At 37.4% G+C, this 23584-nt stretch overlaps 2 protein-coding genes across 3 annotated transcripts; one reads left to right on the forward strand and one right to left on the reverse strand.

Moving 5' to 3' along the window:
- Positions 1-387: 387 nt before the first annotated feature.
- LOC125245276 (gastrula zinc finger protein XlCGF7.1-like) lies at positions 388-11108 on the forward strand. Its single transcript, XM_048155814.1, has 3 exons — positions 388-519; positions 1484-1627; positions 7282-11108. Exons 2-3 carry the CDS (start codon positions 1543-1545, stop codon positions 8121-8123), a joined length of 927 nt encoding a protein of 308 aa, XP_048011771.1. The 5' UTR covers positions 388-519; positions 1484-1542; the 3' UTR covers positions 8124-11108.
- A 2422-nt stretch (positions 11109-13530) lies between these two features.
- LOC125245234 (mucin-7-like) lies at positions 13531-22489 on the reverse strand. 2 transcript variants are annotated; one of them, XM_048155771.1, is made up of 6 exons: positions 19896-22473; positions 19689-19797; positions 18870-18956; positions 17787-18423; positions 17436-17595; positions 13531-13724 (listed from the first exon to the last, which is right to left on the reverse strand). In XM_048155771.1, exons 1-6 carry the CDS (start codon positions 20116-20118, stop codon positions 13546-13548), a joined length of 1395 nt encoding a protein of 464 aa, XP_048011728.1. In that variant the 5' UTR covers positions 20119-22473; the 3' UTR covers positions 13531-13545. The 2 variants fall into 2 exon arrangements, 1 of the variants encoding a protein (XP_048011728.1); XR_007179461.1 differs by lacking the exons at positions 13531-13724; positions 17436-17595; positions 17787-18423; positions 18870-18956 and having other exon boundaries at positions 19083-19797; positions 19896-22489.
- Between the last annotated feature and the right edge of the window lie 1095 nt (positions 22490-23584).

The following is a 23584-nucleotide window of genomic DNA, read 5'->3' on the forward strand; positions in this document are numbered from 1 at the left end:
AACTTTCATCAGAGCAGAGAGAGTCAATGATGAAGTGTTTCAATAGAGGGCGTCAAACACTCTCATGAGCTTCTGCATCGAGCAGCACATTCATAGACGAGCGACCTATGCAAGTTATAGATGACCTTTCATCTTCCTGAAAGATGAGCCAATCTATCTCGATTATGACCTTGTCAGTATTTCTACATTAAATAAAAACCTACTGTTCCTGCAAGGCTTAATTTAATTTCTGTCTCTGTTCTGTTTTTGTCCTATTGTCTAAGACATGCACTAACATGTATTTTAAACTTGTAACCCACATTTGTATTTGAATATTAATACTGTAATATCAGGTATAAATGGTTTCTACACCCAATCATTATTAGACAGAATCTCACACCCTTTCATTAGTAGTTATTAAAATTGTCTTGGGTGTATACAGACAGAAGCGTGTGAATGGGACTTTTATTTTGGTTTGGTTTTGTGACGTCATAAAGCGGCGCCGTGCTCCTGCATCTGTTGTGATTCGGCTGGAGAAAGGTTTGATTTTTTTTTTAACACATTTAAAGTTTTTAAATCAATTCAAACTGTTCAGTCAATTTATTTTTTACAAGTTATGTACAGTTAATTAACCATTCTTGAATGTAACGTTGCAGTGCTTTATTTAACATTGAGCGCTTATTTTTGGTAGTAAATCCCACTTGATTAACAGAAAATGAGCGTTTTGAATCAGTTAAACACCGCAATCTGACGTTACAAGTAAATGAACGAGAACAACAAACACAATGTGTAATGGCAGCTTTTACAAACCAACAACAAATGTTTTCATAAAAGTGTAATTTATTAAATGTGATGTATGAATAGTTGAATACGAAATACAAATAATAAATATTCATTTTATATATATCATGGGCGTCTCAGTAGGATAAGAAAATAATCCATATTACATATAAAACCACCACAAATATTATAAATTATGACATTAAAAAGAGAGCAGATTGTGCGATAAATCCCGCCTCTTGTTTACATGTGCGTTCACCCAGTTAAATATCACCGCTTTATGTCACGTTAAAATCAATACACAAATAAAATATATCGTTTAAATTATTATTGTCTTTAGTTATTATTTTGGAATGAATGTAGAAATGCTTAAAACACTAACTTGATGAGATTGACTTGGTTTTGATAAATTGAACATTACATTGTTAATGTAAAATTACAAAATAGAATTGTCTTTGGTTTCTTTTTTGATGTAATGTAAAGTAATGTTCATTTAACAAGAAAGATGTGTCAACGTTAAGACTAATGCATGAATTCACATTGATTCATAAATAAAAAATGTGCCGCCTCATTTCAGAACACCACTGGTATATATGATATATATAACATTTTAATCAGGTGATTTAAGTCCATTAACTTACTCTGACTGACTCTCTTGCCAGCGATTGAGACGCACTTATTTAGTTTGGAATTATTTTTCTTCCTGTTAATTATTCCTAAACAGGACAAACACAGAAAACCTCCTGTTGAAGTAACTAGGATATATGTGACACTATTATAAAGATGGAGTTTATTAAAGAGGAGAGTGAAGACATGAGGATTGAAGCAACATTCACAGTGAAACAAGAAGAAACTGAGGAACAAACAGGTTGGTTTCATTTTCAGAACATTGTCATTTCATCCTTATCATCAATGTGATAATTGTACATGTTCATACCATGATCTACCGCCATATTGTAAACCCTAAAAACAAAGCAACAGAAAGCAATATGGGTCTTCCTCAGATGTAACGTTTGTTCAGGGGTTGGGGGAATAACATGCTTTGCTGTCGAAAATGTAGCCTACACAGGAAGGGAAACCACTTCAACAAGACATTGAATTAAATGTAAACACAGCTTTTGTCTCAATCAGCTGTTCTGCATAAATAGGCAACTGGCCCTGGTAATGATAACATACTGCTTGTTACATTTCAGTGAATCAGTTTTTGTGAAGGAATTACTCTCTACCTGTTGCTCTGGTCATCACAAACACCCGCTTATAGGGCTGTCGCGATAACCGCAATATTGTTATACCGTGTTATTGACGAGCCAACTGCAATATTTGCAAGTTTTCTATTTTTTTAAAGGTTATGACCTTCTCGTTTTACACTTCATGCATGTGTACTAAATATTAAATAAGTTAATAATGATAGCATAATGTGTACCATGGTGATTTTGCACTAAATAAGCCTAAACAGACAGTGAATGTGAGAGAGATCGACTGAGTGCATGCGATTACTTGCATCTGTCCTTCAGGCTGAGACATATTTGTGAAAAAAGGTTGTCCTCTCCAAGGATAGGAATCTCTCCTTTAGCATCAGTGTGTTATTAGTCAGCTGTGCCTTATAAAGTGGCGCTCAAAGTTCAAATTATTTCAACAGTTTGTTTCATTACATCTATCTTTAAATGAATCAGCATTTTGTGTAGTTGAATAAATGGTTTAAAGACTCAAGGACAGTCCCTTGCCGCCACCTTGTGGCACAACAATGTAACTGAACTGACTGTCAGCCTGTCTAGAACGTGCAGAGCCACTCGAAAATACCGCAAGGGAAATTCTTACAGCAGCTGGAGATTATGTATTAATGCTCTACTTCTATTCCTGCATTTTCCAAATGTGCAATGTTTGAATATTCTGCCAATTTTGAACCTAGTATAAGTGAATTTTTATAGCAAAATAAAATGGACTGTTGAATATTGTTGTTTTCAAATTTAGTTGATATGAACTTAGTAGATGTTGAAAATGACATCTGTAAAATGAATATGAATTGTTGATTTTTTTGTTTATGAAATTGTGTAAAATGTTTTCAGTAGAAATATTCATAGCCTAAATAAACAGCCATGTAGAATTTCAGCCTCCAAAAATGCAAGCACTGATAATTCAATGCATTTTTTGTGCAATTCAACAGGCTCAACATGCTATTGTGTTTCAAAGACATCTGTCATTATCAGATGGCATAAGCATATCATTTGTAACTGCATCAAGCAGTTTCTATGCAATGATGGAGCTTAAAGGTCCTGTTTTTCATGGTTTTTTGAAGCTTTGATTGTGTTTATAGTGTGCAATATAACATGTGTTGATGTTTCGCGTGTAAAAAAACACAGTATTTTTCACATACTTTACTTATCTGTATACCGCTGTTTCCACTGTCATAAAAACGGGCTGATGACTTCCTTGTTCTATGAAGTCCCTCCTTCAGAAATACGTAACGAGTTCTGATTGTGCCAGCGGTTCCTGTGTTGTGATTCGACAGCAGTTTAGCGCATCTTGCCCGGAAAGGTCACGCCTCTTACCATAACGTGGAGATGCACGCGCTCAGTGTTATTGTAATCATGTCTTTAATTTTACCCTATCAATTTGAGCCGGAATCAGACCCGGTGATTGGACTGCGGGATGAAAATAACAGCGTTTCGACGACATGGCGACAAACACACTCTACAAACGCAACTCTTGTGTATTCCTGTGGGCGGAGGTTAGTCAAAAAACTGTTTTAGTGACGTCATTAAAGAAGGAAGTAGAGGGATGTAGTCCAAACTGGCCATTCGATGTAGGCGACTTCTGTTAAATAAAATATCTCGCTTGGCATTGAACTTGAGCTTTACAATTTTACAGATTTTATTTATACTCTAACAACAACATTACACACTAACTAAAGTTTGAAACATGGGATCACGAAGAACGGGACCTTTAAATCCTGAATGGAATTTATCACAAATACCACTTCTCTGAAAAAAAGGGCCCCACTTTATATTAAGTGGCCTCAACTACTATGTACTTACATCAAAAAATAAGTACAATGTACTTATTGGGTTCATATTGAATTGTAAAACACTTTTGCTTCTTTTGAGGTGGGATACGGGTGAGGTTAGGGAAAGCTTTGGTGGTATGGGTAGGTTTAAGGGTAGGGGTAAGGTGTAAGGGATGGGTCAACAGTGTAATTATGAATGTAATTACAGAAATTAATTACAGATGTAATTACATGCAGGTGTTTTTAAAATATAAGTACAATGTAAAAATAAGTGGATTGTATCAAATGATTAATTTAAATGTAAGTTCATAGTAGTTAAGGCCACTTAATATAAAGTGGGACCAAAAAAAGAAAGAAAAAAAACATTCAATAATAAGAGCATCAATAATAAGAGATTAAACATTTTTCTGATAACAATAAATGGTGATACATACAGTATTACAGAAGTAATACTTACAGAAGTGAGTACACCCCTCACATTTTTGTAAATATTTTATTATATTTTTCCTGTGACAAGACTAAAGAAATGACACTTAGCTACAATGTAAAGTAGTGAGTGTACAGCGGGTGTGCGTCATAAGCTGCAGGCTCTTTGATCGCCCCCTGGAGGCTGGATGCAGTACAGGTCATAAACCTGCGTCAATGCAAACGAATGGGACTTGAGTCAAAACATAAAAATAAATTACACTTCAAATAAAAATTTCCGAAAGATGGTTTTGGTCATTTAATGTACTTGTTATCATGCTGATATATTCAATTGTTAATTTTTGTGATAAGTTAAGTTTAGAAACGGGACGTGTCGTCATGATTGACCGTTTTGACTGACAGCTTCTCTGAGGACTGTCGGAGCTTCGAGGGGAGACTGAAGATATATCTATTAATTTTCGATGTCTGTGTTATTTCACACAGACAAAATGAGTTGTTTAGCATTAAATTGTACATTAAACTGTACTAACCAACCTCCAGGATCTGACGGATCACTGACCTTTTTTCGGAAACGTTAAATGTTGGCTTTTTAAGCTAATTAATAAATGTTATTAGTTAAGATAACACGCCTAACGTTAGCCATGACGGGAAAAAGCAGGTGATTGTTATCTGGCAGTTACTAAATATTTTTATGGGTATAAAATAATAATTAGCAGGACAAAACTAATGATAGCCTACTTTAATTGCTGTAGACAGTGCTCTATAATTAATCGATCTCCTGTAACGTTAGTTCAACTTGATTTAAAATGGAAGGACTGTTTCTGACATTTTAGAGTTGTTTCTAGTGGCTTATTATATTGAGTTTATCTACTGAATTTTTGAGTTTCAAAAATATTATTGCTCTAGAAACAGAACAGCCTGTTATTTTATAGGTAGAATTTTAAATTGTGTTTAATTTAAAATACATCAATGATGACGCAGTCGTCTGGGAGGAAGTTTGATACAGCGGCTCTGGGCTCCATTAACGATTCCTTCTACACATGCTCAGGCTCCAAACTGACGTTTTTGCGTAACATGTCAACGCCATCCATGTGACGGTATAAAATTTTCATGTTGCGCTTTTATCACGGTATACGGTATTATCACGTACCAAGTATCAAGTGTTGTCACAGTACAACAGGTTTAAGAATTCTTTTTGTAATAACAAAAATAACTCTGAATGTTTAAATACAATAATACTATACACAAAAAAGTGCAAAAGAATTAGGCTATAAAGAACAACAGGTTACACTTTACAATAAGATCTCATTATTTAAAGCATTAACTAAGACTGAGCAATAGCTACATTTGTTACAGAAAGTATTATATTTTGTTAATGTTAGTTAATAAATACAACTGATCATTGTTAGTTTTATCTCAGGTCCATTAAATAAGTTCTTTTGATTTTAGTAATGTTATTAAACAGTAACTAAGAAATTAATGCTTTATACGTATTTTTCATTGTCAGTTTGGTAATAATGAATTCTTTAAATTTTACTGAACAATAACAAATTATCAGAACATTTCTAATCATTAGGGCATGTTGTAGTCCAGATTAAAATATATGTTTGAGGCATTTTAAAAACTTCACTAGCGCATTTGTTTTGTTTATGGAGTTTCTGGGGTAACCGTTGCACTCTGCTGTTCCATCAGCGCCCTCTGCTGTCAGAGAGTGAACGCGCACTTTCATTCAGCGCGTGTCCTTCACTCGTTCCGCCATGTGCTTCTCATGCATGTTGGGCTTGTTTACATCTGAGCGCGTGTTCTTTTGACGCAGAATACAGCGGTGTTGTGCATTTTATACGGATTATGGGGAAAGTATTCTTAAATGCATTATAAAAATTGCAATAATTGGTGATAAATAATTATTTACGGTATTTTGCAATGCCCACGATAACAATATCGTGCATATTCATTATCACGATATATCGCATTAACGAATATCGGCACAAGTCTAGTCAACGCCCATTGTTGAACATTTTACATTCAGTTCATTACAATGGAAAGAAGAAGCATCACGGCGTCCATCTTTTTTCTTTCTTTTTTTACAGGTATGTTGTACAGCTTGTATGACAGTGTCAATTTGTTGTCCTCTCAAAATAACACACAGCCATTAATGACTAAACTGCTGGGCACAAAAGTCAGTACACCCCTAAGTATAAATTTCCAAATTGGGCCTAATTAACCATTTTCTCTCCCTGGTGTTATGTGACTTGTTAGTTTTACAAAGTTTCAGGTGTGTTAAATTTGGTGTTATTGCTCTCACTCTCTCAAACTGGTCACTGGATGTTCAACATGGCACCTCATGGCAAAGAACTCTCTGAGGATCTGAAAAAAAAGAATTGTTGCTCTACATAAAGATGGCGTAGGCTTTCAGTTTGCTGAAGACAAGCAGACTAAGACCATGAGTGCTGCCGGCACTGGGGAGCTACAGTTCATTGAGGGAATCATGAATGCCAACATGTACTGTCAAATACTTAAGCAGAGTATGATCTAACGTATTGGATTCCAACATAACGACCCCAAACACACCTCCAAGAAGACCACTGCCTTGCTAAAGAAGCTGAGGGCAAAGGTGATGGAGTGGCCAGGCATGTATCCAGACCTAAACCCTATTGAGCATCTGTGGAGCATCCTCAAACGAAAGGTGGAGGAGCGCCAAAAGTGAGTAAACCTTATGGGTTTACTCACTTTTGTGGCCAGCGGTTTAGACATTAGTGGCTGTGTGTTGAGTTATTTTGAGGGGACAGCAAATTGACAGTGTTATAAAGCTGTACACTCACTACTTTACATTGTAGCAAAGTGTCATTTCTTCAGTGTTGTCACATGAAAAGATATAAAATATTTACAAAAATGCGAGGGGTGTACTCACTTCTGTGAGATACTGTATGTTGGTTATTTTTATATCATTGTTTTGTTTTGTTTTTTCTTCTTTTTTTGTTCTGCTGTGCTCGCTTGCAGTTGATTTTGATGCTTAACATATTAACATTTGGATGTCTGTTGCTTTATGGCATTAAACGGGTGTTAACTTTTTTCTTTCTTTTTTGCCTCAGACCTGATGGCACTGAAAGAGGAGAATGAAGCACTAAATGAAGAGAGAGATCAATTTAACAATCATCATGATTTCATTACTGGAGGAAAATCTTTTAGTTACTCACAGATTGAAAACACTTCCTCAAGAAAAATAGCTCAAAAGGCTGGTACTAGAACTCATTTTATCTGCCAACAGTGTGGAAAGAGTTTCAGTACAACAGGAAACCTTGAATTCCACATGAAGTTTCACAGTAGAGAGAAGCATTACACCTGCTCTCAGTGTGGAAAGAGTTTCAATCATGAAGAACACTTTCAAGACCACATAAAAATTCACATTATAGAGACGTCACTCACCTGTCAACAGTGTGGAAAAAGTTTCAAACGAAAACAGAACCGTGACAGGCATATGAACATTCACTCTGGAGAGAAGCCCTACACATGCCTTCAGTGTGGAAAGAGTTTCATTCAGAAAGGACACTTTGAAGACCACATAAGAATTCACACTGGAGAGAAGCCGTTCGCCTGCCAACAGTGTGGAAAAAGTTTCAGGCTAAAAAATGTCCTTGACAGGCACATGAATATTCACACAAGAGAGAACCCCTACACATGCCTTCAGTGTGGAAAGAGTTTCAATCGTAAAGATCACTTTCAAGACCACATAAGAATTCACACTGGAGAGAAGCCGTTCACCTGCCAACAGTGTGGAAAAAGTTTCAGACAAAAAAGGAACCATGCCAGGCACATGATTATTCACTCTGGAGAAAAACCCTACAAATGCCTTCAGTGTGGAAAGAGTTTCCGACAGAAAGGACACTTTGAAGACCATAAAAGAATTCACACTAGAGTTAAGCCATTCCTCTGACAACAGTGTTGAAAGAGTTTCAATATGAAAGGAAACCTTAAATTTCACATGAGACTTCACTCCTGGAAGAAACCCTACACGTGCCCTCAGTGTGGAAATTGTTGCAATCAGATAGGACTAGGGTTGGGAACTGAAAACTGGCTCTTATCTGGAACCAGTATTGTTTTAAGCTTGTGTGCACTGATGCACAAGATGTCTGTGATAGCATAAAATAGTAGCTTAGCACGTTTAACCGTGTAATGCATTCAGGTGACACATCAGATGATTTTTATACGTCAAACATACAACAGAACAGCAGTTTGAGTAGCCACAGAGACATTGCACAACTTCAATGTTTTCATCCTCACTAATTTTGCACTACAAATTGAAATTGAAAAAGCTTAAGTTTTAGGGTATTAAGACTTGTATGCCTTATAAGATTACCATTGACCCAAAGTAAACAGATGAAGAAGACATGGCTCTTGAGGAAGTTTTATTTGTCCACATTCTTCACAACTTCCCATTCTTTTCTCCTCTTATCGCTAGTAAAGACTTGAATCACTTCTCTTGTTGCCCAACGACTGAGAATTACGACTAAAAGCGCTGCACAATGTGGCATCATATATTATATTCCAAGTTGTGTTGTGGTAAAAATAACAACAGGATAGTGTCAGTAGCTCACTGAGAGCAGCCGCTTGACGTCATTGACGTGGAACGCACTGTGGACCTAACAAAATGGTGCCCTCCATTGTCCAAATATGTCATGGATTTTTTTTAAATAACGTAAATCTTATTTTCATTATTGCTTGTTACAATGAGAGGATTCGCAAGCGTGCAGAATTCAGTCAGAATCCAGTCACTTTTTTTTTTCAAAAACAGTTTTCCAATATTTTTTGTTATTGAGAAAACTGATCCAAGAACAGCAGTTATGTCTTTTAAGTGCAATCAGAAGCAAATAGAAGCTTGTTTACTGCTACAGAATACATTTTTTAAAAAAAGATAATAACTGTGCTTTATATCTCACAGTTCTGACATTTTCTCGCAATTTCAAGTTTATCTCAAAATTCTGACTTCATAACATGCAATCGGGACTGGGTCTTAACTGTGTAAAATATCAAGCCAAATCATCTGCTCATACTGTAAACTCTTGATCAGTGAAAGTATGAGCACAATTATCATAATCTTATCCAGTTCACTTTAAATAAACTTCTTCCTGAACAGGATTTACAGACCTTGGGCTGGTTGCACAAGCTGGACGTACACCCGGTCGTAAGACTAAGCTTAAAGGGATAGTTCACCAAGAAATGAAAATTTGATGTTTATCTGTTTACCCCCAGGGCATCCAAGATGTAGTTGACTGTTTCTTCAGTAGAACACAAATGATGATTTTTAACTCCAACCGTTGCAGCCTGTCAGCCATATAATTTGTGTAAATGAGAACTCCATTTATAAGAGTAAAAAAAAAAACACAACAGACAAATCCAAATTAAACCCTGCAGCTCGTGACGACACATTGATGTCCTAAGACACAAAACGATCGGTTTGTGCGAGAAAACGAACAGTATTTATATTATTTTTTACCTCTAAAACACCACTATGTCCAACTGCCTTGAGCAGCCGGTTGGTGAGGTCAGAAAACACGTCCTGATGACAGAAGTGATCCCTCGCACTTTGCTTCAATGAGCGCCAGACATCACTTCCACTGTCAGAGCACGTTCAGACCTCACTAACCGGATGTGGAGGGCAGTTGGACATAGTGGTGTTTTAGAGGTAAAAAATTATATAAATACTGTTCGGTTTCTTTCAAACCGATCATTATATGCATAGAATTAATACCTGTTGCACCATCTGGGCGTAGCACACGTCTGAGACTAAATCTTACGCCTAGTCAAAGGTAGGTGTAAAGTGAGAAGTCTTGACTTGTTTCCATGGTGAAAATAAAGACAAATAAAAATGTTGAGATGATGGCGCGTCTGGTATACAGGCTACATGATCAGCGGGTTTTCCGGTGTAAAAGAGTAATGAGAGACCGGACCAATCCGCTAGATGCTAGATGTATAGAATTGATTGAAAGGTTTATTGGTTTAATTTCAGCAGGTTGCATATACTTACCGAATAGCTCAATCATTTTTCTTGTTTCACAATCTGAGTAATCTTTTTTTCGGCTCAGCAATCATTTTTTATCTATTTGTTGGAGCCAATAAATTCAAATTGATAACCATAGTAACGCGAACAGTGTCTCAACTAACAGTGCTTTAGAACATGTCAGCGTGTACGAGAATCGTCTACACTAAGCGTACCTGCGCCTAGTTGTAGTTTTAGATGGTGCAACAGGTGTAAATATTCATCAGAAAGCTGGACGTAACTAAGTCCAGCGTAGAGCTTACACTCAACTTTGTTTTACGTCCAGCTGCTGCAACCAACCCCTGATGCTCTGACAACATCATGAGTTCAATCCAGATCACTCAGAAATATATGAGGAATGAAAGAAGGAAAACTGTAAGCTGAACTCTGAAATCAGTCCCGATGAATCACATCATTACTGTAAATGTCAGAATTGTTGGAGTTTCTTTGTTCAGTGGTTCATGCTGCTCGTCCTGATCTAGAAAGTATCCTGACATGATAAACCATGTTTTTCTACATGAACTGTGGTAATACCATGCTCTGAATTCATCATGTAGTGTTGTGGAGAATAATATCAGTGTTTTCTTCCTATATCTGTCATGTGATCGTCCCGCTGTTGCTCTCAGTGCTGTAATGAACACAAATAATTCAATATATTAATATACTTCACTTTCATCAGAGCAAAGAGAGTCAATGATGAAGTGTTTCAATAGAGGACGTCAAACACTCTCATGAGCTTCTGCATCGAGCAGCACGTTCATAGACGAGCGACCTATGCAAGTTATAGATGACCTTTCATCTTCCTGAAAGATGAGCCAATCTATCTCGATTATGACCTGTGAGTATTTCTACATTAAATAAAAACCTACTGTTCCTGCAAGACTTAATTTAATTTCTGTCTTTGTTCTGTTTTTGTCCTATGGTCTAAGACATGCATTTACATGTATTTTAAACTTGTAACCCACATTTGTATTTGAATATTAATACTGTAATATCAGGTATAAATGGTTTCTACACCCAAACATTATTAGACAGAATCTCACACCCTTTCATTAGTAGTTATTAAAATTGTCTTGGGTGTATAGGCCTATTTAATGTTTGTAAACATTCGGGATGCGCGCGCATCATGGTTGCAGAAAACCCGGGAGTGATAACCAGTATGACTAGAGAGTTACGACGAAGCGGTTCAAAGTAGTTAAGATTTAGAAACATTATAGCATATTTTGATTTTTCTTTTTTAAATGTTGTCGGCATATCACAGCAGCTTCACCCAGCGATAAGCACTGTTATTTAAAAAAAATAACATTACCGAGTGGGATACAGCTTACGGATCCGTTTGCTATAGCACCTTGTCAGTGGTTAAATGACGAAATGAAATGGCCAAGCATCCAGTGGCCAGAGATATATATTTACCTGATTGACCCCTCAAGTGTAAAGCCTATACTCAGGAGAAGCTAAAAGCGTATAAGTCTCTTGATGCGTACAACTTTGTTTTTTGTTTTGTTTTTGTTTAAGTCACGAATTAAAAGAATAAAAAGCTAATTTCGAGTTTATATCTCACAATTCTGACTTTTATTTTTCGCAAATCTGAGTTTATATCTCACATTTCTTACAAAGAAAAACAAAATTGTGAGATAGGCTATACGTTATTCTGTCTTTTCTGAATTGCAATTTATCCTGCAATTCTGACTTTTTCCCCCTCAGAATTGTGAAATAAACTCACAATTGCGAGTAATAAAGTCTGAACTGGGAGTAATAAACATGCAAATGCAAGAAAAAAGTCAGAATTGTGAAATTAAAATTGTAGACTGTTTAAAAGTTATCTATGTGAAATGTTATAGGTTTAAATATTATTTCAATGCTGTAACTGCTATGTATGTATGCCCTCTGAACTGCATATGTGAATATTATGTAGACTTTCTGTTTACATCAAATTCCTGCTTTAATAGTAGACTAAACCTTGCAGGTGTCATCAGTACAGTCTGTGAAACGTCTCCGTTTAGCTTCAAATGACGTTTTCAACGATGGTTTTCTTTAAAAATGAAGACTATATTTTTTGCATTCCGATTCCAACATCCAGAGGCACAACAAAACATTTTTCTCTTATTCTGTGGATTTTGCACATTTTCCTCCAATTGCTACCTATATTTTTCTGCAACCACTATGCGCGCGCAGCTGCAAGTGACGTCTGCTCCAAAGTGGTCTATACAGACCCTGCCAACACACCCATGTGGGGCCCATAAGGGTTGGATATGGGCTGGTGAGTGCCAGTTAATTTTGTCCGGGGGTTCCATGGTGGCCCCATGTGGGCAAGCCCAGATGGGCTGAAGTTGGGCTTCACATGGGCCCTAGCTAAAACCCACACGGGCAACCCATGTTTCTCCCATCTGGGGCCCACACTACCTGGGCCCCATGTGGGCTGATCATGGGCCCCTGCTATTCTACCTAAGGGTAATAACCATTATTATTATGGGCTAACAAATTCATTTTTTGTGATTTATTTTACAGTCAGCCCATACAGTTCTTTAACCTGTGTTCAATTTTTTTTACACAGCCAATATTACCGGGTCTGGTGGACCCACCTAATTTTTAGGCTTTTAAATCAATACAGCCATAACAATTCATGTAAAAAATACTTAACAGATAGCTCAATTACCAACAATATATACATCATGGTTCATATACGCCATTTACCCCTGTGAGATCACATTTATGATTGTTTTCATTTTTTGTGAGAAACCAAGGAAATTCAATTAAAAAAACAACACAAAAAAAAACAAATAGAAAAGATTTTATCATTATTAGTGATTATAACTTAATCAGAATAGGTGAAAGTGCTTGAAAGTAATAATTTTGTAACTTTGTGTGGGAATAGCAGGTGCAGAAAGACAACATTCCCGCACACAGACATCTACGCTCAGACACGCACACATACAGGTGCTCAAACACACACAGAGATGCAGACACTTAGACACACACGCATACACAGCCGGCCCAGTTAGAAGGAGAACACAGTTAAGTTTCATAGCACCTACAATTACACTCAGGTCCAGTAGACCCGAACACCTCATATGTAATAGTTGTGTGTGTGTGTGGGGGGAGGGGTGTACTGTGTGAAGTCATTGAAAAGAAGTTATTTTTTATGTTCTTCACCGAAAATGAGCCAAGGCCAATGAGTTTGTGTTAAAAGAAAAATATGCTATTATTTCTTCTAACAACCTTTAAAACGGGTCCCACAGACCCAAACACCTTGGGTTAAACAAGCTAAAATGACAACGAGACCAGTAATACAATTAATGAACTTTTTATTTAAGTAAAATTAAGAAAAACATTTTGAAAAAAATTGATGAACCCGAAGCCTGAAGTCCTTATTGAGGGGTTGGCTGTCGGGCCTGTCTATTCCCCCCCGGTCCCTAGCACCAATGAGCCACTTGGAGACCGCCTTCTCTGCATCTTTACGTGTGATTTGGCTGGTCATGGCGTTTTTCTTTAAGCCTCCTGCAAGAAACAAATATAACGGTCACTTACTTTATATGTGCCAACACAACTCTCAGCCAGGACTGTAAAGACAACTATGTAAAGAAAAGTGCTATATAAATTAAGATTATTATTAGAACTAGACACATACTCTTAAACATACAAGTTAGGCAACTGAGAGACATGTGCGAACACACTGCTCAACAAGCGCTCCATACACAAATAATGTTTACAACGTTGGGGTATTGTGACACCTTTAAAGGTGTCACAATCAGCTAACAATGACCTGGCGGTCCGCCAGCACTTTTCGGGCGGCACAAAGTCAGCGGCTAGACATGGTAGGACCATCGACAGCACACCATCGGCAAGCCGACCAATCTGAAAATGCAGATGGTCTGACAGCGGTTTTTGGGTGGCACGCCACCAGTGGTTTGCCACTGCTGGACCACCGTTGGTACACCAGTGGCAAACTGATAGTCTGTCCAGTTTCTTCACAATTGTCCCACTATCACGTGCTGGGGTAGCATTTTGCGCCTAAGATCGGGTCATAAAACTACAAGATGAGTTTTAAATTCATGATTTAATATTAATGAGGTTATGTAATGTTTTAATTCTAGATGTTTATTTAAGTAAATACTGCATGACTATGACGTGTTTTAACGCGTGCGCGCGCTGAACATTTGAACCATTTTTAAACACTGGAGCGGCGCAGAGTTGCCATGGAAATGGAGAAACAACAACTGACAAGCAGCAAAAACAGCAGTCTCTCGCTGTTGTTTTCACTTCTTTCAGGTGAGTTTAGTAGCTAAAAATCACACAAATACAAACAACTGTTCTTGACACTTCTACAACATGTAATTGACATACTTCTGTTGAATATTTACTTTATAGAAACAATTTAGTGTCTTCGAAAAACTCTGTTAGCATCTCCGTTAGCATACCTCTTCTGAAAACGGGATGCTTGCTAACTCTATCGATTGATTTGATTATGATAGTATAGGCTTTAAATCACATCTTTATATATGTAGATGAGAGGATTTGATAGTTTTGTAAAGGTTTTTCTGTCAATGGGTGATTAGAATCTGGCTAATTTATAACATTTGTAGCCTACTGTTAGTCTGTGACGTAACTTGCATGAAGCACAATTTTTCAAAAGTGTTTTGAGCTCTTAGGGTAAACAAATATTGATAAACTTTGTTCTTTGATTTCAGGGGAAGCTCTGAAAATTTCAACATTTCTGAAGGAAGCTGCTGACAGGAGGAGGAAACACAGGCGAGTAGAGGAAACTTGCCAAATATCTCCATATCCATTTTTTCCCACAATATTTTTCACCTATACCATGCATCTATTTTATTTTTTAGAACTACTTTCTTATTTTCTCTAATTTACATTTTTTATTTATTTCATTTGTTTTTAGAAGGCTTTGCCATCCAAATGTAAGTGACACTGTATGAGCAATATTTAATAAATAAGTAAACCTAAAAACATAAATTCTGTTTTCTGTGTATTCTTTTTTTCTGCTGTAGCTTCTTTTCTTTTAATTAAACCTGACATTGTATAATAATATTGTTGGCTCTGTGACAAATTGTTTGTTCCTAGATACTTCCCTGCTGATGCCTTGCACCATAGTGTTGGAGCAGACTATTTTAACCATGAAAACATGGTTAAAATAGTCAACATGACTACAGTGGTACAAAAAGTATTCTCGTCGCTTCTTAACAATAAGATTGAACCGCTGAGTCACGTTGACTATTCTAACTACGTTTTTAACTATCTTTTTGGATGTCAAAAGGTGCAATGACTTTGCTGCCTATGTGTGGATAAAAATAAAAATTTAAGATAAAAATATCTTAATTTGTGTTCCAAAGATTAATGAAGGTCTTACAGGTGTGGAACGACAAGGGTAAATAATTAATGACAGAAATTTAATTTTTGGGTGAACTAACCCTTTAAGCCTTGTCTGTAAAACGGGGCAAGTGTCTTAAAAGGAAAGTTTGCTTGACAGTTTTGCTGACAAATAAACAGGGATCTCTCTATGGAAGCTTGTTTCATCACTAAATAAAAAAAAGGTAATTGTAGGGCTGCGTGATTTATTGCACAATATCGCACAACTATGTGGTTTTTTTTTTTTGTTTTTTTTTTCAAACCATGGTTCTACTGTTGTAACATTGCAGTAATACTAGAGTAAAAGTATGGTTATCATGACTAGTAACCATAGGTTTTGAAACCATGTGCTTGGTAGTTATGCTTTTACAATGACAATAATAGATAAACCATAGCTGTAGTAAAACCATTTTGTTTTTACTGCAAATGCTATGGTAAAACCAAGGTTAATTTAGAAATAAACGTGAATTTAAAGGGTTAGTTCACCCAAAAATGAAAATTATGTCATTAATGACTCACCCTCATGTTCCACACCTGTAAGACCTTCGTTCATCTTCGGAACACAGTTTAAATATTTAAGATTTAGTCTGAGAGCTTTCTGTCCCTCCATTGAAAGTGTTTGTACGGTAGACTGTCCATATCCAGAAAGGTAATAAAAACATCATCAAAGTAGTCCATGTGACATCAGTGGGTTAGTTAGAATTTTTTGAAGCATCGAAAATACATTTTGGTCCAAAAATAACAAAAACTACGACTTTATTCAGCATTGTCTTCTCTTCCGGGTCTGTTGACAAGTGACGCTGCTTCTTCTTTCCTGTTTTACGGCGGTTGGCATCCAGCTTATTGGTGGCATTCATCACTCAATTTATTATTACCCATCATTTTAATTTTTATCTTTTAATTATAATAACACATTGTAAGGTCTGATCACGCTCTGATAACGGCAGTGATGACTCGCGCATATACTTCATCATTTGATGCTATGACAGTGAAGAGCATGACTAAGATCATTATCAGAGCGCAGTATGTCGGGAGATGGAGTGGGTCTAGACATCAAAGTTTTGTTACTGCCCTCTGTCAGCAGCGTATCTGGAGAGAAGGGGGTGAACGCACCAATGACCAACCACCAACCGCCGTCAGAAAGAAGCCGTCACTTGTCAACGAAGAGAAGACAATCGAGTGATGAATGCAGTTGGACATAGTGATGTATTAGAGGTAAAAAATGATATAAATACTGTTCGGTTTCTCACACAAACCGATCGTTTTGTGTCTAAGGACATCAATGTGTCGTCACGCCGCAGGGTTTAATTTGGATTTGTCTGTCGTGTTTTATTTACTCTTATAGTCCAAGTTCCCGCTGACTTGCATTATACCACTGACAGACGGCAGCGGTTGCAGTTAAAAATCTTAATTTGTGTTCTACTGAAGAAACAAAGTCACCTACATCTTGGATGCACTGGGAGTAAGCAGATAAACATCAAATTTTCATTTTTGGGTGAACTATCCCTTTAATGCTCCTAATTTACTTGACTAATATTCACGTTGGATAAAAACATGTATGTATTTATTTAATCTGTTCATTGAACATGTATTTAAAAATAAATTTGCAATTGCTATTGAGAGTGATGTACATTGATTCATTATAGTGTGGAAGGACAGTGGTAATATAAGTAACTGATTATAAACCGTGGACCGACTGCGGGCCGCCAGAAAACCTTTATTATAAACCAGCGGCGTGATAGCGGACCACCATCAGAAAAGTGGCGGGAAAACGCCAGTGGCCCGCTGGTCTGATGTTAGCTGGATAGTATCGGTACAACTTAAAACATTATCCACATGCACACCTACCATAAATTACTTCATATAGTTTTAAGGCCTTGAACTCCCTCTTCCCGTTTCGGCCCACAAAGTTGTACTGCCTGGATAGGCCATGGTCTAGGAGGAAGGTCATCATCCTTCTTGTGGCCTCGTCAACAGTTGCCCCCCCTATGTCAGTCACAGCTGCAACCTGAAGGGGAACAAATGCAATACAAAGCAAAATTATCTACAGTATAATGCTCACTGGAGTACACAACTAAACATGAAAGAACTTCCAGAAGCATGGGTGTGAGCACACCTGGGAAGTTTCAGATCAAATTCGCTGCTAGCCTCCCAATAAAATTTAATTGAGTTGCACTACGCTAGACTTAACATACATACCAGTTCGGACATGAAGTTTGGGTTTGCCAGTTTTTCCTCCATGATTTCCACATCCCTAACTGTCTTTAGGGGAAAACCCTCTGGGGTAGAAGAGACGGTGGTTCTGATGTTGTCACGCTGTTGTACAAGCATTTGTAGCATCCTCCCTTGGATTTTTTGTGTCTCTTTCATCTCCTCAAGGAGAGTTAAGATGCGAACAAACATGATGTCCCTGATTTGTCTTTGAGGAGTTTCTGGTGACATGGTGACGTGGTGATGGGTTGAAACATCGGGCAAACTAAGGTTACCCAGAGGGGGTGGAAGTGTAGGCCTAGCAGATGGAGGCAGTGGAGGTGAAGACCTGAGGTTGAATGGAGGCCGTGGAGGTGTTGGCACAGATCTGAGGGTTGATGGAGCCGGTGGAGGTGTTGGCACAGATCTGAGGGTTGATGGAGCCGGTGGAGGTGTCAGCACAGATCTGAGTGTTGATGGAGCCAGTGGAGGTGTCGGCACAGATCTGAGGGTTGATGGAGCCGGTGGAGGTGTTGGCACAGATCTGAGGGTTGATGGAGCCGGTGGAGGTGTCAGCACAGATCTGAGTGTTGATGGAGCCAGTGGAGGTGTCGGCACAGATCTGAGGGTGGATGGAACCGGTGCGCTGTATAAAAAAAAAAAAAAAAAAAAAAACAATTTTGAAATGACTAATTTTGTTGTGTTGGTTCAGCAAAAATCCACACTGTAAAAATCTTGTACAACAAAAAAAATCTTTATATATATATATATATATATATATATATATATATATATATATATATATATAAAATTTAAATTCTTAAGTACTTCTGTATCCTATAGACACAAAATGTTGAATTGGCCCAACTATAAAAGATTTGCTACAGAATAGTTTTCTCCAGAAAACAAATAATGTCAAGTTGACTCAACTAAACGTTTTTGTTGTTTGTGTCACAGACAACTTATTTTCAGTTTGTATGACTGTTATTTACAAAAGTTAAGTCAACAATAAAAAGCTAAGGGAAATTAGTACTAAGATTTTTTTTGTTGTACAACCTTACTTTTTTTTTTTTTTTTAGTGGAGATGATGACCTGAGGGTGGATGGAGGTGTAGGCCTGATGGGGCTGCCGGACCAATTGTCATCATCATCCTCATCCTCACTGGACAAAATCACTCGCCTAGAAATGTACAATATACAAGCACAATCAATGAGTTTAAGTCAGGGGTAGGCAAGTTCGGTCCTAGAGAGCCGCTGTCCTGCAGAGTTTAGCTCCAACCCTGAGAAAAAAAAAAAAAAAAAAACTTCACCTGCCTATAGCCTTAGTAATCCTGAAGAGCTTGATTAGCTTGTTCAGGTGTGTTTGATTAAGGTTGGAGCTAAACTCCGCAGGACAGCGGCTCTCTAGGACCGAACTTGCCTACCCCTAGTTTAAGTATTTTCAAAACAGTTGGTTTAAAAAAAAAAAAAAAATGTATACATTTTGGACAACAGGTGACTCTACACACAGGGTTCGTACATATTTCCACCAGAGAATTTCCATGACTGATCTATATACAGTATGACTACACTCTAGATGCCAGAGAGACCCTCACATTGATCCTTAACATCTGTTCCAACACCCCATGCTCCCTTCAGGCATGCACACATCCATTTGTATACATCTCTTTTCCCCCCAAAACATGTGATTGTTACTTTTATTAACTGATTACATTTATTTATTATTTATTTGTTAATCGTGTATCTGTTGTCTACCTCCCTCGTTTTGACAGCTTTGAGACAAATATACTTAACAAAACTTCCACAAAACATGTCCTTCCTGTGTCATTGGGAAATTTTTCACCATCCATTTATCATCATCCATCACAATTTTTCATCATCCATTTAGTAGTAGTGATTCAAATAGCCTCACCTCTTTCTGCGCTTCCCCCTTCCCATATTCTCTGCAGAATCGGACTCAGTTGGTACATCTGTGTTCTGTTCATACTCAACTAATTTTGTTCGGGCAATTTCATATGTTGCTGTGGGAGACAGAGTGGCAATTAGTTTAATTCAGAGCAAATTTGAACAATCAACAGTGAACTCATGTCAGATAATATCATACACATGGACACTTTACCAATTTTTCTCTTGACAGTCAACTTGTATGTCGCCCAGTCAGTGTGAGGGTCCTGTTGCTCTATGACCGCCTTTGCCATGTTCATCCTTGCTGGTGGCCAGTAGCATTCATCCTCCTCAGGCCCGATAAACCATTTGGTCGGTATAACTGCCAATCCTCCACCATTTATAAATTCAACAATTGCGAAAGGTAACATGCTTAAAGAAAAACAAAATACATACATAAAAACACATAAATTCGTAACTTAAAAAAAAAAAAGAAGAAAAAAAAAGCGCACTAGTGCAGGAGTGGTAATGCCACATATCCAGCCTTAAATGGCAACAACACCATTTTTGTTTTTATCTCCTCCACAGGTAACAGCTGCAACTGTTCAGATAAATTGAAAACAAAAAGAATTCCAAGACGTGATGAGTCCATTGGATAGGTGAAAAAGGATTTGGCAGTTTCAAAGAAATTACACAGGACTTTAACAGTTCCAGAATGTGACAAAATGTTCCGCACAATAAGAATCCTTCCCCCTACAGAAAAACAGTCATCGCCACGAGAGGAGGAGATCAGTGTCTGTCCATCATTGTAACGCCTGTATTGTTCCCATGTTGCAATTGAATTAATCATTGGTCCAAAATAGTGGAGCTGTTTAAGTGGGCTGAAAACTGATGTGGTCTTTTGGCTTGCCACTTTCTGTTTCTCATGGATCCGCCTGACGAGTTGTTGGACAGGGTTTTGAGGTCGACGGACAAGTTTTTTCAGTTTACCTAAAAATGTCTCAAAGGGAAAAGCTGAAACACTATCCAACGGGCCGAATTTTCGTGCATCTTGAGCTAGGTGGATCAATGAATGCATGTTATAGCTGACAAATTCAGTGCCATAAATTGCAGCAAAATCTGTTACAAAGAGTTTCAAAATCTCCTCAGCATAGTCACAATTGTCAGGAGAACATAAGGCAGGACTCAGAAGAATTCTCATAGATACAGACAGAAGTAAAAAGTTTCTGTACATTCTACTGGGTATATTATTGAGGAGAACAACAGGGCCAGTGTAAAGTAAAAATTGCCGAAGCTCTGTAGCTTTCCATGTGCTGAATTCAAACAAGGACCGTGGTTTCCTTGCAAAATTGCTAGGTAAATATTGCCTGATAGAAACCAAATATGCTGACATTACAACAAAAAACTTCATAGATTGCCTGCATTTCAGCGGCCCTTTCAACCATAGAAATATTAATTTGCGCATTGCCCCCAAGCACACAAGGTGCATATAATCTAACACAAAACTGGTAACTAAACCTATACCCAGATCATTTAGGGGGGATGCTGACAGTTGGTGCTGTTGATAGCCTTGCCTACCAAATTGCTCATCTGTCCTGACCTCTGCTGATATTTCAGGATAAACCACCTTCCCATTAATGTACTGGCCTTTTTGATTGCACCTCTCACACCCATAATAGCCTGTATGTCCTTTTGTGCATTTAAGAAAGGCACGAGCAGGTGCATCACAAATAAAAGCATCTGGTAATGGCACCCTGAAATGTACACCATTGTACACAATACCACTCTGAGAAACGGCTTTCATATCTACAATGAATTCTTGTAAATATTCTTGAACATTTGCGGGTTTGGACGCACCCGAGTACACTCCAATTACAAACACACTACACCCTGGAATTTCCTTAATCCTACCCAGAATAGGCCACAGACTCTTACTAGAGCTACGGAATAAGGGCAATCCATCAATGTTAATTCGAAGTGTGAGAGTATCAGTCACATTCGCTAAATGTCCTAAAGATGTTAGTTCAGCTATGAGAGCATTTTCAATTCCAAAGTGGTAGTAGGACCCCCCAGCCATATTCGCCACATTGCAAGATCTGTCAGTAGACATAAGAGTTCTGCCATCCATTGGGATATCAAGGCCCTTCTTCCTTAGAATTTTAAGAAGGGCAGACAGCGCTGTTTGTGGTATGTTGAATTCTGCAGCCCACTCTGCAAGCCCATGTGAATCATCATCATCATAATCTTCCAAATCAGAACATTCATCTCCATGCAAATCACAGTCACTATCACAACCAGGCACCCAGTTTTCAGAATCCAAATCATCGAATGAGGAAATGTTACAATCATAAAAAATATCTGAAGAATTTTCATCTTCTAAATCATTTGATGTATTCTCAAAGCAGTTCTGATCAGAAGCATCGTAGAAAGTGTCCGTGGAATCTTCTCTTTCAGTATGTTCTAAATCATCCAGTGGGTATTCCTTTTCAGAATCATGTGCCAACAAATCATCAATCATATCAGACTCCTTTTCAAGGAGACGCAAATGTTCCTCCACTTTTGCTGATATTTTCCTTCTTTTAGTTCTTTCTGAACACTCCATTATTTCTATAAAAAAAAAAAAAAAAAAAAGCATTTAGTTTTTAGCTATGATTACAGGGGATTGGGAATGACAAACTCTAGAGTACAATTGCAAATAATATAGTTTGCTGAAGCTGGTATGAATGTGACTGTTCTTCTAGTATCCTTCAATGTGATCAGCTCACAATTTTTTTTTTAAATATTGAGATGTAACGTTAGCCTACCATCTCTCTCGTTCTGAAGTGTTGCGCTCACATCCAGCACTTATCTCAGCCAGTTTTTGCATCCCCTGGCCACGCACTCAGGGACGTCCGCGTTTGGTCCGCTTTTTAACGTTCGCTGGCGGACGTTCGCCGGACGTTCGGGGGACGTCCGCGTTTGGTCCGCTTTGTAACGTTCGCTGACGGACGTTCGGAGGACATTCAAGTCCTTGCCAATTTGCGAAAGTCCTACTGACGTCCCTCATCTGGTATTTCCATAACAACACTTGTAAAAAAAAAAAAACAGCGTTGCCTTTTATCAACAGACCTTACACCTTGAAACTCAGACAAAGGGCAAATGAAACTAAACCTACTGGATTTAAAGGAGGTTGTGTTCCTTAAAAATCCCTTTAAACATGATAATGGATTTACAGAAACCATGATTGTTTTGTTGTGCAGGTTGATATTATGGTTTTACTTCAAGTAAAAATAGTAGTTGAATTCTGGTCATTCTACAGAAAAGTCCACTTTTGGTATGACAAAATGTCTTAAAATGTATTTCTTTTTCTAACGTTTAAACTTAGACCACATTATTATATTACACATTGACTTTATGAATACAAATGACAGCTTTATGATTTATTATTATTATTATTATCATTTTGTGCATTTAAAGACAGCATGTACCATTTTTTTTTGTCACTGGTGTTACCATACTTCTCTGGCATTTTAAACATTTTTATGAAATGATATTTCTCAATTTTTTTTCAGCACATGCAGTCAGAGTTACAGAAAAAAAGATAATGAAAAAAATAAGGAGATTATGTGTTTTTTTTTTCAATCAGGTTAGTTAAAAGTGATTGAATTATGCTAATTTAATTATGCATGTATTTGCTATAACAATGGAAATATTTGAAAAACAGTCATAAACAAGTAATGCAATCCTTTACATCTTAATTCTTGAGTTTAGCAGAATTCAATGAATGTAAAAGTATTATCATGTCACATATGACACATTTTATTTAATGAGACAGACAAAAAACAGTAACAACAGTGACACAATGAATCACCAGTGACAGATACGACCAAAGATAGCCTACTTATTCTTCAACTATAATCAAGGAGAGGAGACTAAATTTTTTGC

The sequence above is a fragment of the Megalobrama amblycephala genome, linkage group LG14 (genome assembly GCF_018812025.1).
Source record: "Megalobrama amblycephala isolate DHTTF-2021 linkage group LG14, ASM1881202v1, whole genome shotgun sequence".
Lineage (NCBI taxonomy): Eukaryota > Metazoa > Chordata > Actinopteri > Cypriniformes > Xenocyprididae > Megalobrama > Megalobrama amblycephala.

Coding starts and splice junctions, on each gene's coding strand:
- LOC125245276 (XM_048155814.1), top strand. CDS start 1,543: ATGGAGTTTATTAAAGAGGAGAGTGAAGACATGAGGATTGAAGCAACA. Junction 1,628..7,281: donor AGAAACTGAGGAACAAACAG/GTTGGTTTCATT, acceptor TTTTTGCCTCAG/ACCTGATGGCACTGAAAGAG.
- LOC125245234 (XM_048155771.1), bottom strand. CDS start 20,118: ATGTATGTATTTTGTTTTTCTTTAAGCATGTTACCTTTCGCAATTGTT. Junction 19,798..19,895: donor GACTGTCAAGAGAAAAATTG/GTAAAGTGTCCA, acceptor TGTCTCCCACAG/CAACATATGAAATTGCCCGA. Junction 18,424..18,869: donor ACACCTCCATCCACCCTCAG/GTCATCATCTCC, acceptor TTTTTTATACAG/CGCACCGGTTCCATCCACCC.